This window comes from Scyliorhinus torazame, chromosome 19, assembly GCF_047496885.1.
Source record: "Scyliorhinus torazame isolate Kashiwa2021f chromosome 19, sScyTor2.1, whole genome shotgun sequence".
Lineage (NCBI taxonomy): Eukaryota > Metazoa > Chordata > Chondrichthyes > Carcharhiniformes > Scyliorhinidae > Scyliorhinus > Scyliorhinus torazame.
The window spans coordinates 45,853,743-45,869,748 of NC_092725.1; the positions used below are offsets into that span (position 1 = coordinate 45,853,743).

The following is a 16,006-nucleotide window of genomic DNA, read 5'->3' on the forward strand; positions in this document are numbered from 1 at the left end:
TGGAGTATAGTGTTCAATTCTGGTCGCCACACTACCAGAAGGATGTGGAGGCTTTAGAGAGGGTGCAGAAGAGATTTACCAGAATGTTGCCTGGTATGGAGGGCATTAGCTATGAGGAGCGGTTGAATAAACTTGGTTTGTTCTCACTGGAACGAAGGAGGGTGAGGGGAGACCTGATAGAGGTATACAAAATTATGAGGGGCATAGACCGAGTGGATAGTCACAGGCTTTTCCCCAGGGTAGAGGGGTCAATTACTAGAGGGCATAGGTTTAAGGTGAGAGGGGCAAGGTTTAGAGTAGATGTACGAGGCAAGTTTTTTTTTTTTATGCAGAGGGTAGTGGGTGCCTGGAACTCGCTACCGGAGGAGGTAGTGGAAGCAGGGACGATAGTGACATTTAAGGGGCATCTTGATAAATATATGAATAGGATGGGAATAGAAGGATACGGACCCAGGAAGTGTAGAAGATTGTAGTTTAGTTGGGCAGCATGGTCGGCACGGGCTTGGAGGGCCGAAGGGCCTGTTCCTGTGCTGTACATTTCTTTGTTCTTTGTTCTTTGGTTGTTGTTTTCTATAATTTTTTTTACTGTACAGACCTATAAATGCTTCCTTCTACTGATGGGGTTTGGTGGAGTAATGGGCTGTCACAGTTTCCAGTGTACAGGCAGAAGGCAGGGGAGTGGCACAAGGTGAATTGCTCTTGCTGAGGGCTGGCACAGAAGTGACGGGCCAAATGGCCACCTTCTGTGTTTTAATAATTCCATAGACGCGTTACAGATTTATTCCCCGTGAAAACCTTTGCTGATTGAAAATAGACTGATTTGGTTGTCGGCATGAAATGGTGGTTTGCAAATCCCAACTTGTCACTCAGCTTCCGACGTCTGCGTTTTCCCCCATCCCACCTCATTCACCCTGCACACTTTCCCACCCCCTCCCCCACCTCTTTGGGCTTGGGTCTCCAGCTCTGCTGTAGTCATGGTGGATGTTGTTCACCTGCAACTTGACCAAGTCCACTGGCTGACGCATGACAACAGAGTTCTTATCCCGTCCGAACTCTAATCTCGCCGAAAGGAGGCATGATGTCAAAGCTTTTCATCTCGCACTCATCAGTACAAACAATAACGCCAAAGCCCAAACAGAACAATTTATACAACCGGAGGAAAGGGCATGCCATGAAACTAGCATCAATTCTTGTAAAAACCTACCTGGTTCATTTAAAATCTGCCACCTGAGACCACATTTGGAGTATTGTGTGTCGTTCTGGTCACCTCATTATAGGAAGGATGTGGAAGCATTGGAAAGGGTGCAAAGGAGATTTACCAGGATGCTGCCTGGTTTGGAGGATAGGTCTTATGAGGAAAGGTTGAGGGAGCTAGGGCTTTTCTCTTTGGAGCGGAGGAGGATGAGAGGTGACTTAATAGAGGTTGATAAGATAATGAGGGGGATAGATAGAGTGGACATTCAGAGACTATTTCCTCGGGTGGATGTAGCTGTTACAAGGGGGCATAACTAAGATTCAGGGTGGGAGATATAGGAGGGATGTCCGAGGTAGGTTCTTTACTCGGAGAGTGGTTCGGGTGTGGAATGGACTGCCTGTTGTGATAGTGGAGTCGGACACTTTAGGAACTTTCAAGCGGTTATTGGATAAGCACATGGAGCACACCAGAATGACGGAGTGGGATAGCTTGATCTTGGTTTCGGACCATGCTCGGCACAACATCGCGGGCCGAAGGGCCTGTTCTGTGCTGTTACTTAATCCTGTCTCATTTTGCAAGATCAGATCTAGGATTGTTCGTTCCTTCGTAGATTCCATTACATACTGTTCTAGGAAACTATCGTGGGGCAAGGAGCTGGTTTAGCACAGTGGACAAAACAGCTGGCTTGCAATGCAGAACAATGCCAGCAGCGCGGGTTCAATTCCCGTACCGGCCTCCCCAAACAGGTGCCGGAATGTTGCAACTCGGGGCTCTTCACAGTAACTTAATTGAAGCCTACTTGACAATAAGCGATTTGTTATTATTAGGGCAGCACGGTAGCATTGTGGTTAGCACAATTGCTAACAGGATCCCAGGTTCGATTCCCGGCTTGGGTCACTGTCTGTGCAGAGTCTGCACGTTCTCCCCGTGTGTGCGTGGGTTTCCTCCAGGTGCTCCAGTTTCCTCCCACAGTCCAAAGATGTGCAGGTTAGGTGGATTGACCATGATAAATTGCCCTTGGTGTCCAAAATTGCCCTTGGTGTCCAAAATTGCCCTTAGTGTTGGGTGGGGTTTCTGCATTATGGGGATAGGGTGGAGGTGTGGGCTTGGGTAGGGTGCTCTTTCAAAGAGCCGGTGCAGACTCGATGGGCCGAATGCCCTCCTTCTGCACTGTAAATTCTATGATACATTCTATAAACTCCTCCTCAAGGCTGCCTTGACTGACCTGGGTTAAACCAATCGACATGTAGATTAAAATCCACCATGATAACTGCTGTACCGTTTCTACATCAGTTATTTCGTTGTTTATTGCCCGTACCCCTGTAATGTTACTATTTGGTGGCCAATAGACTACTCGATCAGTGACTTTTTTGCCTTACTATTCCTGATTTCCACCCAAATGGATTCCACCTTCTCCTCCATAGCACTGATGTCATCCCTCACTATTGCCCCGATGTCATCCTTAAATAACAGAGCTACACCACCTCCCTTACCATCCACTCTGTCCTTCCGAATAGTTTGATATCCTCGGATATTTAACTCCCAGTCGTGACCATCCTTTAACCACGTTTCCGTAATAGCCACAAAATCATAGTCATTCACGATGATTTGTGCCATCAACTCATTTAGCTTATTCTGAATACTACGAGCATTCGGGTAAAGTACCCTTGTGTTGGCTTTTACACCTCCGTTTTGAATCTTAACATTCTATCAGTAACCAAGTTATTTTTCCTTTTAACTTTCCTCCTAATTTTCCTTTTCATTGAACCCATGTCTTCATGTAATAATCTGCTGCTTTGCTTACCATTTATGTTTTTACTTCCCGTTTTATTCCTTTTAGTATTACTGGGCCTATTCACTGAGCTCCCCTCAGTCACTGTACCTTGTACTGTCGCCCTTTTTGATTTTTGACTATGGCTTCTCTGCCTTACACTCTCCCCTTACTGATACTTGTTTCTGTCCCCGTTTTGCTTCCCTCTGACTTCCTGCATTGGTTCCCATCCCCCTGCAACATTAGTTTAAACCCTCCCCAACAGCCCTTGCTGTCTGTTTCTGCTCAAATTAATTTCCTCATGAGTCAGTGGCAGTCCATTCCTGAATTTGGGGATTTCCCTAATGCGAGTGGTTGATTTCACTCCCTGGACAGTCATTTCCCTGCCACATTCAGGTGTATTAAATAGTTGTCTCCTCACTTCCTTGGATCTGGTTTGATTTCAGGGGCCAGTCTGGCAGATGCGCTGATGGATAACTCGCAAGAAGGAATATTACTGGCCGAGGGCGAGCTGAAGGAGATTCTACTGCAGGTTTCAATGGGACTAAAGTACATTCACAGCTCCAGTCTAGTTCACATGGATATAAAGCCAAGTGAGTATTGGGGTTCAGTGTGGACTAGAGGGAGAGGACTGAAGCATCAGGGTGTTTGATGCCTATACCCGTTTGTATGGAGTTCAATCAACAAACTGCTTCCCAATTTGAGACTGATCCAGCTCCATATACAAGTCTCCAATAGTTTCACTACTGACTTGAACTCTCTTTTAAACTGGGTATGCAAGGGACTTTTCACAGTAACTTCATTGCAGTGTTAATGGAAGCCTACTTGTGACAGTAAAGGTTATTTATTTATTTAACTACTGTACAGTCTGAAGTGTTATCGTGTACTGGTCACTCAAACATTGACCCATTGAAGTGTAGTTCCCTTAGTCTATTAGGCTCACCATGAGCTAATGTAGAGTGGCAAGTGTTAATCTTGTTCTAGTCACTCAATGCAGATAACTGTAGCGACTGCTCTTTTCGGAGATGCGAGTTGAAGGTTGTTGGACACTGGGTGAGGTGAGGAAAATCCAACACTGTTTCATTTGGATGCCTCCCATTGCTTGGCACCAAAATGAGTGGCTCCCCAATGCTCAGTTTAGCTCTTGCTCCCCCATACCCCTGCAGATAATTTATCCAATCATGTTAATATTTGTTGCTGGTGTCCTTTTTAGGTAACATCTTCATCTGTCAAAGAGTGACGCCCGATGCAACTGGCTGTGTGGAAGAGGACAGTGATGCTGATGAGGAAGGAGCCTTGGCCACCAATGTACTGTACAAAATTGGTAAATGTATTTTTGATAGCGGCGGAGAGTTGGAGATGTGTTTTGGGTTCCCACGGTAGGAAAAACAGGAAGGCAGACTATTATCTGACTACAAACCCAAGGGGGAGTGTGCAACCAGACCTGGGTGTCCTTGTACACCAGTCACTGAAGGTAGGCATCCAGGTCGGGTAGCATAGTGGTTAGCGCTGGCTTCACAGCGCCAGGGTCCCAGGTTTGATTCCCTGCCGGGTCGCTGTGCGGAGTCTGCACATTTTCCCCGTGTCTGCGTGGCTTTCCTGAGTGCTCTGGTTTCCTTCCATGGTGCTGGGGGGTCACAGTTTAAAGATACATGGTAATCCATTTAGGACAGATGAGGAGGCATTTCTTCATCCAGGGAGTGGTCGGTCCGTGGAATTCATTACCACAGGAAGTAGCTGAGGCCAAAACATTGTTTTCAAGAAACAGTCAGATATAGCACTTGGGACAAAGGGGATTAAAGGATATGGGAGGGGAGGGGAGGGGAGAGGGGGGGGGGGGGGCGGGAAGCGGGCACCGGTTACGGAGTTGGGTGATCAGCCATGATCTAGAACAGCAAAGCAGGCTCGAAGGGCCAAATGGTCTACTACTCCTATTTTCTATGTTTCTTGTGACCTGTTTAGCTGAATATCTGCCCTTGGAACCAGTTAAGTGGGCAAGGGAATCTTGGGTTGTGGCCTCACTGTGCAGAGGTATTTATGGCAGGAGTCTTGCTGCTTGTTTGAGATGAGACTTTATAAAAGTTGAAATCCAGCTGTCTTTAGTTTTCCTTTATTTCCTGCCTCTTCCCCATTGTAATTGCACGCCTTAGTTGGCCAGTAGTTTGGATGCTCCCTCTTGATTTCAGTTGTTACTCAGCAGGAGGTTTGTACAAAGTAGCTTTGATTTTTGATCTAGCCAATGACCTTGTGCTCACTGAAATGTCTCTGCTTGTAAGGTGACCTTGGCCATGTGACATCCATCTGCAATCCACAAGTGGAGGAAGGGGACAGCCGCTTCTTGGCGAATGAGGTCTTGCAGGAAGTAAGTCTGTCTGTTGGAAATAGGGCAAAGTGCAGCCTCCCCTCACCGGGGTGTAGAATGAGCTGGTGTTGAGAAAAATGTGAAGCTCCCTCTCCAGGAGGGAACTTTTCCATGTTCCTGTTAGGATTTTCTGGAATGTCATGGCCTTTACACATTTCCTTTTACTCCGACAGAGGGATCCACAGGATCAATCCCTTCACATTCCACAAATATTCCTGTGCAGAGAAGATCTTGGATCAAATAACTTCAAACTCGTTTAAACCGTTCCTGGTTAGAATTACTTGGAGATGGTCTTTGTATCCATTTAATGGGATGTAGGTACTGCTGGCTGGGGCAGCATTTATTTCCCATCCTGAGCTGCTGTCTTTAACCAGCGCTGTTGGGGAGGGAGCTCCAGGATTTTGACCCAATGATCTGCTTCCAAGTCCGGCTTGGAGGGGGGGGGAGAAACTTCTAGGCGTTAGCGTTCCTATGTGTCTGCTAACCTTCTAGATGGTAGCCATGATGTGGAGATGCCGGCGTTGGACTGGGATGGGCACAGTAAGAAGTCTTACAACACCAGGTTAAAGCCCAACAGCTGTGCTCCGAAAGCAAGTGATTCCAGTCAAACCCGTTGGACTTTAACCTCGTGTTGTGAGACTTCTAGATGGTAGCACTTGCCAGTTTGGAAGGTGTTGCCCAAGGGAAATTGGTCAATGTTGGTATAAACCAGCTTGCATCAATTTATTTTGCTTCTACCATAAACTGTTTCAGAACCTAGAGTTTGAGAGTGCATTATTACCAGTTTTAACAAAACCAAGTCAAAATCCTTGTGAAGTGATTAAATGTGACAGTGGTTGCTGTTTTCATAACCTGTATATCATCTCCTATACCCATTATGCTAATGTCCATTATTCATCATACAACCAATAATAATGATAAGAGAATTTGGTTTATCTAACGTGGGTGTTTGAAGAAGTTGTTTAACTTACACAATCCTCCCAATAATTGAAGGGTATATCCTGACGGGACATTTATTTAGAAATTTCCAGAGGAACAAGTTGCAAATAAGCCAATATGAATTTAAAATGTGAAGTCTGTTTTGCTCTACTTGGTCTTGCTTCCTGGTGTCTGAATCCCGAAACTGGAATTTTGGAGAGAAAATGCAGGCTCTATCGCTCGGTGCTGGGCTGAGGGAGTGCTGCCCTGCCTGGCTGGGCTGAGGGAGTGCTGCCCTGCCTGGCTGGGCTGAGGGAGTGCTGCCCTGCCTGGCTGGGCTGAGGGAGTGCTGCCCTGCCTGGCTGGGCTGAGGGAGTGCTGCCCTGCCTGGCTGGGCTGAGGGAGTGCTGCCCTGCCTGGCTGGGCTGAGGGAGTGCTGCCCTGCCTGGCTGGGCTGAGGGAGTGCTGCCCTGCCTGGCTGGGCTGAGGGAGTGCTGCCCTGCCTGGCTGGGCTGAGGGAGTGCTGCCCTGCCTGGCTGGGCTGAGGGAGTGCTGCCCTGCCTGGCTGGGCTGAGGGAGTGCTGCCCTGCCTGGCTGGGCTGAGGGAGTGCTGCCCTGCCTGGCTGGGCTGAGGGAGTGCTGCCCTGCCTGGCTGGGCTGAGGGAGTGCTGCCCTGCCTGGCTGGGCTGAGGGAGTGCTGCCCTGCCTGGCTGGGCTGAGGGAGTGCTGCCCTGCCTGGCTGGGCTGAGGGAGTGCTGCCCTGCCTGGCTGGGCTGAGGGAGTGCTGCCCTGCCTGGCTGGGCTGAGGGAGTGCTGCCCTGCCTGGCTGGGCTGAGGGAGTGCTGCCCTGCCTGGCTGGGCTGAGGGAGTGCTGCCCTGCCTGGCTGGGCTGAGGGAGTGCTGCCCTGCCTGGCTGGGCTGAGGGAGTGCTGCCCTGCCTGGCTGGGCTGAGGGAGTGCTGCCCTGCCTGGCTGGGCTGAGGGAGTGCTGCCCTGCCTGGCTGGGCTGAGGGAGTGCTGCCCTGCCTGGCTGGGCTGAGGGAGTGCTGCCCTGCCTGGCTGGGCTGAGGGAGTGCTGCCCTGCCTGGCTGGGCTGAGGGAGTGCTGCCCTGCCTGGCTGGGCTGAGGGAGTGCTGCCCTGCCTGGCTGGGCTGAGGGAGTGCTGCCCTGCCTGGCTGGGCTGAGGGAGTGCTGCCCTGCCTGGCTGGGCTGAGGGAGTGCTGCCCTGCCTGGCTGGGCTGAGGGAGTGCTGCCCTGCCTGGCTGGGCTGAGGGAGTGCTGCCCTGCCTGGCTGGGCTGAGGGAGTGCTGCCCTGCCTGGCTGGGCTGAGGGAGTGCTGCCCTGCCTGGCTGGGCTGAGGGAGTGCTGCCCTGCCTGGCTGGGCTGAGGGAGTGCTGCCCTGCCTGGCTGGGCTGAGGGAGTGCTGCCCTGCCTGGCTGGGCTGAGGGAGTGCTGCCCTGCCTGGCTGGGCTGAGGGAGTGCTGCCCTGCCTGGCTGGGCTGAGGGAGTGCTGCCCTGCCTGGCTGGGCTGAGGGAGTGCTGCCCTGCCTGGCTGGGCTGAGGGAGTGCTGCCCTGCCTGGCTGGGCTGAGGGAGTGCTGCCCTGCCTGGCTGGGCTGAGGGAGTGCTGCCCTGCCTGGCTGGGCTGAGGGAGTGCTGCCCTGCCTGGCTGGGCTGAGGGAGTGCTGCCCTGCCTGGCTGGGCTGAGGGAGTGCTGCCCTGCCTGGCTGGGCTGAGGGAGTGCTGCCCTGCCTGGCTGGGCTGAGGGAGTGCTGCCCTGCCTGGCTGGGCTGAGGGAGTGCTGCCCTGCCTGGCTGGGCTGAGGGAGTGCTGCCCTGCCTGGCTGGGCTGAGGGAGTGCTGCCCTGCCTGGCTGGGCTGAGGGAGTGCTGCCCTGCCTGGCTGGGCTGAGGGAGTGCTGCCCTGCCTGGCTGGGCTGAGGGAGTGCTGCCCTGCCTGGCTGGGCTGAGGGAGTGCTGCCCTGCCTGGCTGGGCTGAGGGAGTGCTGCCCTGCCTGGCTGGGCTGAGGGAGTGCTGCCCTGCCTGGCTGGGCTGAGGGAGTGCTGCCCTGCCTGGCTGGGCTGAGGGAGTGCTGCCCTGCCTGGCTGGGCTGAGGGAGTGCTGCCCTGCCTGGCTGGGCTGAGGGAGTGCTGCCCTGCCTGGCTGGGCTGAGGGAGTGCTGCCCTGCCTGGCTGGGCTGAGGGAGTGCTGCCCTGCCTGGCTGGGCTGAGGGAGTGCTGCCCTGCCTGGCTGGGCTGAGGGAGTGCTGCCCTGCCTGGCTGGGCTGAGGGAGTGCTGCCCTGCCTGGCTGGGCTGAGGGAGTGCTGCCCTGCCTGGCTGGGCTGAGGGAGTGCTGCCCTGCCTGGCTGGGCTGAGGGAGTGCTGCCCTGCCTGGCTGGGCTGAGGGAGTGCTGCCCTGCCTGGCTGGGCTGAGGGAGTGCTGCCCTGCCTGGCTGGGCTGAGGGAGTGCTGCCCTGCCTGGCTGGGCTGAGGGAGTGCTGCCCTGCCTGGCTGGGCTGAGGGAGTGCTGCCCTGCCTGGCTGGGCTGAGGGAGTGCTGCCCTGCCTGGCTGGGCTGAGGGAGTGCTGCCCTGCCTGGCTGGGCTGAGGGAGTGCTGCCCTGCCTGGCTGGGCTGAGGGAGTGCTGCCCTGCCTGGCTGGGCTGAGGGAGTGCTGCCCTGCCTGGCTGGGCTGAGGGAGTGCTGCCCTGCCTGGCTGGGCTGAGGGAGTGCTGCCCTGCCTGGCTGGGCTGAGGGAGTGCTGCCCTGCCTGGCTGGGCTGAGGGAGTGCTGCCCTGCCTGGCTGGGCTGAGGGAGTGCTGCCCTGCCTGGCTGGGCTGAGGGAGTGCTGCCCTGCCTGGCTGGGCTGAGGGAGTGCTGCCCTGCCTGGCTGGGCTGAGGGAGTGCTGCCCTGCCTGGCTGGGCTGAGGGAGTGCTGCCCTGCCTGGCTGGGCTGAGGGAGTGCTGCCCTGCCTGGCTGGGCTGAGGGAGTGCTGCCCTGCCTGGCTGGGCTGAGGGAGTGCTGCCCTGCCTGGCTGGGCTGAGGGAGTGCTGCCCTGCCTGGCTGGGCTGAGGGAGTGCTGCCCTGCCTGGCTGGGCTGAGGGAGTGCTGCCCTGCCTGGCTGGGCTAAACCAACATCCATATTTGCAAAGGGTGACCTCCTTTGAGATGTTGCTGTGCTTTCTAGAACAGTAAGTACAGTGTTTTACAGCTAATTTATCTGGAGGTTATTGCAATTCTTGTCACCTTGACCCTCTTTATCTGAACACAGTCATTATTTGCAAGAATGTGACCAGTGCATTCTGATCCCTCAGGACTATTCCAACTTGCCCAAAGCTGATATCTTTGCACTGGGTCTCACTATGGTACTGGCTGCAGGAGTAGAGGAGCTGCCTCAGAATGATTTGACTTGGCATTACATCAGGAAGGGTAACCTTCCCACAATTCCTCAGCAGCTGTCGGATGACTTTTTCAACCTGTTGGAAGTAAGTGAATAATTCATCTTATGATTTTTTAGGATGGTGGATTTTAATATGGGCCCCGGGTTGGCTTGTCGTGGAGGGTCATGTACGTTAGTTAGCATGCCCAGATCTGAACCCAATGCTGAATGAGTTAAGGTTCAGCTCTGCCTCTGCGACCAAAGAATCTGTGGTGTCTGCCATGACTCGACTGCTAGTGCACTCGCCTCTGCATCACTGGGGTTTAATTTCCACTCCAGGGTTCGAGTACAAAAAGGCTGACACCACTGTGCAGCACTGAGGGAATGCTGCACTATTGGAGGTGCCATTTTCTTTCCAGAAGGAAACAAAACCAAGGACCCATCGGTCTGCTTGGACCTGTGTAGAAGATCTCATGGCACTAAGAGGAGCACAGGAGTTATTCTCGTGTCCTAATAGATTAGGATTATTTCCATTAGAAAGACTGAGGTTGAGGGGGGACCTCATTGAGGTCTACAAAATCATGGTATGAACAGGGTGGATAGCAAGAAGCTTTTTCCCAGAGTGGGGGACTCCATTACTAGGGGTCACAAGCTAAAGGTGAGAGGTGAAAAGTTTAAGGGAGATATGTGTGGAAAGTTCTTAATGCAGAGGGTGGTGGGTGCCTGGAATGCATTGGCAGCGGAGGTGGTAGAGGTGGGCACGATAGCATAATTTAAGAGGTATCTAGACCGATACATGAATGGGCAGGGAGCATACAGATCCTTAGAAAATAGGCGACAGTTTTAGATAGAGGATCTGGATCGGCGCAGGCTTGGAGGGCCGAAGGGCCTGTTCCTGTGCTGTAATTTTTCTTTGTTCTCTTTGTTCTTTGCCCTGGCCAATGTTTATCCTTCAATCAACATCACAAAATCAGATTATCATCACGTTGCTATTTGACAGCTGTTAGTGTGTATTGGTTGCTTTTTTTCTACATCAATTGAGTCCTTCAATGACTGTGAAGCACTTGAGGCTCTGTATATTGTGGGAAAAAGTTGTTGTTTTTATCTCATTCCACAGCCTTGGCTGCTGAGTAATGTTCGGTTAGGATGCTGGAGCTGATGTTGGTAAAATCACTTGCACAAGAGAATCGGATAACACTGCTGTGGAAGCCTGGTCTGGGTTTTAATGTGTTAACCGCCTGTCATGGTCAACACAACCCTGTTTGTGCCCCAAAGCTCCAGCACCAATTCCCCTCCAATCCTGGAACTCCCTGACTGTGGGTGTACCTACACCACAGACTGCGGTGGTTCAAGAAGCCATGTCACCCCCGCCTTGAGGGGCAGTTAGACATGGTCAGTAAAAAATCCTGACCTAGCCAGTGACACATGCCATGAAAATATTTTTTTTTTTACTTTACTTTGTGTTCTTGCACTATGGGGAAAGAATTAGTTTGGCATAGAGATGACATATCTCCAGTACTGTATTTGGTTTTCGATAATATGGCCAAGTTCCTCACCACTTGTCACAAGTAATGAAGGAGCCCCTCCCGAATGACCGGTTTTAGAATATAGAATTTGCAGTGCAGAAGGAGGCCATTCAGCCCATCAAGCCTGCACTGGCCCTTGGAAAGAGCACCCCACTTAAGCCCACAACTCCGCCCCATACCTGTAACCCAGCAACCCCACCCAACCCCTTTGGACACTTGAGGGCAATTTAGGATGGCCGGAGGAAATCCACGCAAACACGAGGAGAACGTGCAGACTCCGCACACAGTGACCCAGCTGGGAATCGAACTTGGGATGTAACTGGAGTACAGTTACCTTGCTCAGCGGCTGACTTGTTCACTGCATTTTTTATCTTTAATGTTTAATTAAAATTGGATGTGTATATTCCAGTACATCACATCTAGCAGCCACTGATATGCACTGGTTGCTCAGTGCATTCCTCTCCCTAGAACACCAAGCAGTACCTCCTGTGCAGCCCTCAACCGTGCCCACAGCCCAAATACCAGCACCAATGCTCTCTGGGATCTTGTCTTGGTTCTGTTCAGCTGTAATCCCTGATCACCAGGGACAGCTTGAAATCTCTAGGAAATATCCAATCCACCTTCTAATGGGGTGAGGGCCCACTGCCTTGAGATTGATCATGACCAGTGGCGAGTAGGACTGGATCAGTTAGTTGAGTAATTGTACAGGGAGTTCCCATGTGATGGTTCCCCCATGAACCTAATTATATTTAGTATAGAGAAACACATACCGGAGAAATTAATGGGACTGAAAACCATGACGTGTAGGCCATTCACTGGATTCGAGGTGGCTACAAGGATGTGGGATGCATTGGTTTTGGTGGATTTTTTTTCAGAATTCCCTGAATTCTACAGTCATCCTGACTCCACAGGAGTGAGTGAAACCGGATTGTATAGGCTAGTTACCTTAATTTACTGAAAATGCTGGAATATATTGGGAATGGTGTTAATCGAGCATGTGAGGAATCGGAGTCAGAGTAAACATGGTTTTGTGACTGGGACATTGTTTTTTTGAAGCTTAATTTTCTGATGGAGAGGTTAGCGAGGTGAACAAAGTGGAGGGGAGGGGGAGGGTGGGGTGGGGGGGGGGGGGGGGGGAGAGAGGGGAGGGAGTTAGGACATTTGGATTTTCAGACTCGAGTGCCTATAAAATATTTCCGGGTAGCAAAGTAAACCACGAGGGATGTTTACCCCCCCCCCCCCCCACTCAATAGAAAAGCAGTTCTAGAAGGATCCTCCTGTTTAAACCTGGTTTCATGGAAACCGAAAATAGGAGCAGGAGGAGCTTGAAAGGCAATTATGATGCGATGAGGCAAGACTTGGGATGCATCAGATGGAGAGGAAAACTGCAGGGGATGGGCACAATGAAAATGTGGAGCTTGTTCAAGGAACAGCTACTGCGTGTCCTTGATGCGTATGTACCTGTCAGGCAGGGAGGAAGTGGTCGAGGGAGGGAACCGTGGTTTACTAAAGCAGTCGAAACACTCGTCAAGAGGAAGAAGGAGGCTTATGTAAAGATGAGACATGAAGGTTCAGTTAGGGCGCTCGAGAGTTAAAAGTTAGCTAGGAAGGGCGTAAAGAGAGCTAAGAAGAGCCAGGAGGGGACATGAGAAGTCTTTGACAGGTAGGATCAAGGATAACCCTGAAGCTTTCTATAGATATGTCAGGAATAAAAGAATGACTAGGGTAAGAGTAGGGCCAGTCAAGGACAGTAGCGGGAAGTTATGCGTGGAGTCCGAGGAGATAGGAGAGGTGCTAAATGAATATTTTGTCAGTATTCACACAGGAAAAAGGCAATGTTGTCGAGGAGAATAGTGAGATTCGGGCTACTAGACTAGAAGGGCTTGAGGTTCATAAGGAGGAAGTGTGAAAATAGATAAGTCCCCTGGGCCGGATGGGATTTATCCTAGGATTCTCTGGGAAGCTAGGGAGTAGATTGCTGAGCCTTTGGCTTTGATCTTTAAGTCATCTTTGTCTACAGGAATAGTGCCAGAAGACTGGAGGATAGCAAATGTTGTCCCCTTGTTCAAGAAGGGGAGTAGAGACAACCCAGGTAACTATAGACCAGTGAGCCTTACTTCTGTTGTGGGCAAAATCTTGGAAAGGTCAATAAGAGATAGGATGTATAATTATCTGGAAAGGAATAATTTGATTAGAGATAGTCAACACGGTTTTGTGAAGGGTAGGTTGTGCCTCACAAATCTTATTGAGTTCTTTTGAGAAGGTGACCAAACAGGTGGATGAGGGTAAAGCAGTTGATGTGGTGTATATGGATTTCAGTAAAGCGTTTGATAAGGTTCCCCACAGTAGGCTACTGCAGAAAATACAGAGGCATAGGATTCAGGGTGATTTAGCAATTTGGATCAGAAATTGGCTAGCTGGAAGAAGACAAAGGGTGGTGGTTGATGGGAAATGTTCAGACTGGAGTCCAGTTACTAGTGGTGTACCACAAGGATCTGTTTTGGGGCCACTGCTGTTTGTCATTTTTACAAATGACCTGGAGGAGGGCGTAGAAGGATGGGTGAGTAAATTTGCAGATGACAAGTCGGTGGAGTTGTGGACAGTGCGGAAGGATGTTACAAGTTACAGAGGGACATGGATAAGCTGCAGCGCTGGGCTGAGAGGTGGCAAATGGAGTTTAATGCAGAAAAGTGTGAGGTGATTCATTTTGGAAGGAATAACAGTAAGATCGAGTGCTGGGCTAAATGTAAGATGCTTGGCAGTGTGGATGAGCAGAGAGATCTGTGTCCATGTACATAGATCCCTGAAAGTTGCCACCCAGGTTGATAGGGTTGTTAAGAAGGCATACGGTGTGTTAGCATTTATTGGTAGAGGGTTTGAGTTTCGGAGCCACGAGGTCATGTTGCAGCTGTATAAAACTCTGGTGTGGCTGCATTTGGAGTATTGCGTGCAATTCTGGTCGCCGCATTATAGAGAGGATGTGGAAGCATTGGAAAGGGTGCAGAGGAGATTTACCAGAATGTTGCCTGGTATGGAGGGAAGCTCTTATGAGGAAAGGCGGAGGGACTTGAGGCTGTTTTCATTGGAGAGAAGAAGGTTAAGAGGTGACTTAATTGAGGCATACAAGATGATCAGAGGATTAGATAGGGTGGACAGTGAGAGCCTTTTTCTTCAGATGGTGATGTCTAGCATGAGGGGACATAGCTTTAAATTGAGGGGAGATAGATAAAGGACAGATGTCAGAGGTAGGTTCTTTACTCAGACAGTAGTAAGGGCGTGGAATGCCCTGCCTGCAACAGTAGTGGACTCGCCAACACTAAGGGCATTCAAATGGTCTTTGGATAGACATATGGACGATAAGGGAATAGTGTAGACGGGCTTTAGTGGTTTCACAGGTCGGCGCAACATCGAGGACCTAAGGGCCTGTACTGCGCTGTAATGTTCTATGTTCAAGCCTGCTCCACCATTCGTTTATGATCACAGCTGATCATCCAACTAGAGCCTTATCCTGCTTTCTCACTTTCTTTCTCCTCACCCCCCCCCCCCCCCCCAAATCCTTTGATCCCATTTACCCTAAGGACTATATCTAAGTGCTTCCCTTGTGTATTCCCCATATTTTCTGTTATTTTGCTTTTAACTTTTATGCCTGGACAGTTGTGGAGACCTATGCCATTCAGATGGACTGCACTTCTAATTTTTTTTTTTTTTAAAGGGACACCCTCAGTTGAAGTCCTAGTTGGTCTGACATCAGGAGCCCCCCCCCCCCCCCCCCCCCCCCCCTGGTGAGATGTGCAGCCAACCAGTTGCTTTAAATTCCTGGGCCTTCACTAAATCAGTCCAAAGATGTACGGGTTAGGTGGATTGGCCATGCTAAATTGCCCTTGGGTTAGATGGGGTTGCTGGGTTCTAGGGCTAGGGTGGAGGTGGGGTCTTAAGTAGGCTGCTCTTTCCAAGAGCCGGTGCAGGCTTGATGGGCCGAATGGCCTCCTGCACTGTAAATTCTGTGTTAAATCTCTATGCTGATTGGTGGTGATTGCTCTGGAATGTACCTTGCTTTGTAAGATGTTTACTTTCAGTTTCCTTGTTGATTGAGCAGCTAGAGGGTCAGAGCTCTAATTTCTCATAGAACCATAGAACGTACAGTGCAGAAGGAGGTAATTCGGCCCATTGAGTCTGCACCTGCTCTTGGAAAGTTCACCCTACTTAAGCCGCGCCTCCACCCAGTAATCCCACCAAACCTTTTGGACACTAAGGGGCAATTTATCATGGCCAATCCACCTAACCTGCACATCTTTGGACTGGGAGGAAACCCACGCAGACCTGGGGTGAAAGTGCAAACACCACACAAGACAGTCACCCGAGGCCTGAATTGAATCCTGGACCCTGGAGCTGTGAGGCACAGTTGAGGCTAATGATGTTGACTTTTTTTTTTAATGATGTTGACTTTTATTGCAGGAGGTTAGGATATTACTGAAATTGTACAGGCCTTGGATGAGATCACACATCGAGCACAGCTTTGACCGTCTCCTGGGAAGAAGAGATTTGCCATTGAGTGGGCGCAGTAGATGGTCACTAGATTAATTCCTGGAATGAGTTTGGGGTAGGGGATAGGGAGGGTATGAGGTGATTGAGATTGAGTCAAATGGGCTAGTATTCTTTGGAGACATATAATTAACAGGGTAGAGGCTGGGAGAATGTTGCCATGGCTGGAGGTCATTGTCCCAAATGGCCAAACACTTATCCTGAAACCAAGATCAGGGAAAGCCTCATTTGAAGTTATGAATCTTTGGAATTCTCTCCCTACGAGCGATGTGGATGTTTCAACTTCGACTACAATTGAAGCTGATACCAAGAGATCT

The 16,006-nt window shown here is 50.9% G+C and overlaps 1 protein-coding gene across 4 annotated transcripts in view; it reads left to right on the top strand.

The window, feature by feature from the left end:
* Window positions 1-16,006, top strand: part of LOC140396114 (wee1-like protein kinase 2) — a 68,738-nt gene that overhangs the window by 36,456 nt on the left and 16,276 nt on the right. For 3 of the 4 annotated variants that reach the window (XM_072484236.1, XM_072484237.1, XM_072484235.1), the window contains exons 6-9: window positions 3,413-3,559; window positions 4,180-4,290; window positions 5,243-5,328; window positions 9,557-9,727. In XM_072484236.1, coding sequence (XP_072340337.1) covers window positions 3,413-3,559; window positions 4,180-4,290; window positions 5,243-5,328; window positions 9,557-9,727 — 515 coding nt within the window. The remainder of the gene's footprint in view (window positions 1-3,412; window positions 3,560-4,179; window positions 4,291-5,242; window positions 5,329-9,556; window positions 9,728-16,006) is intronic. The other variant, XM_072484238.1, reaches the window with a different exon arrangement.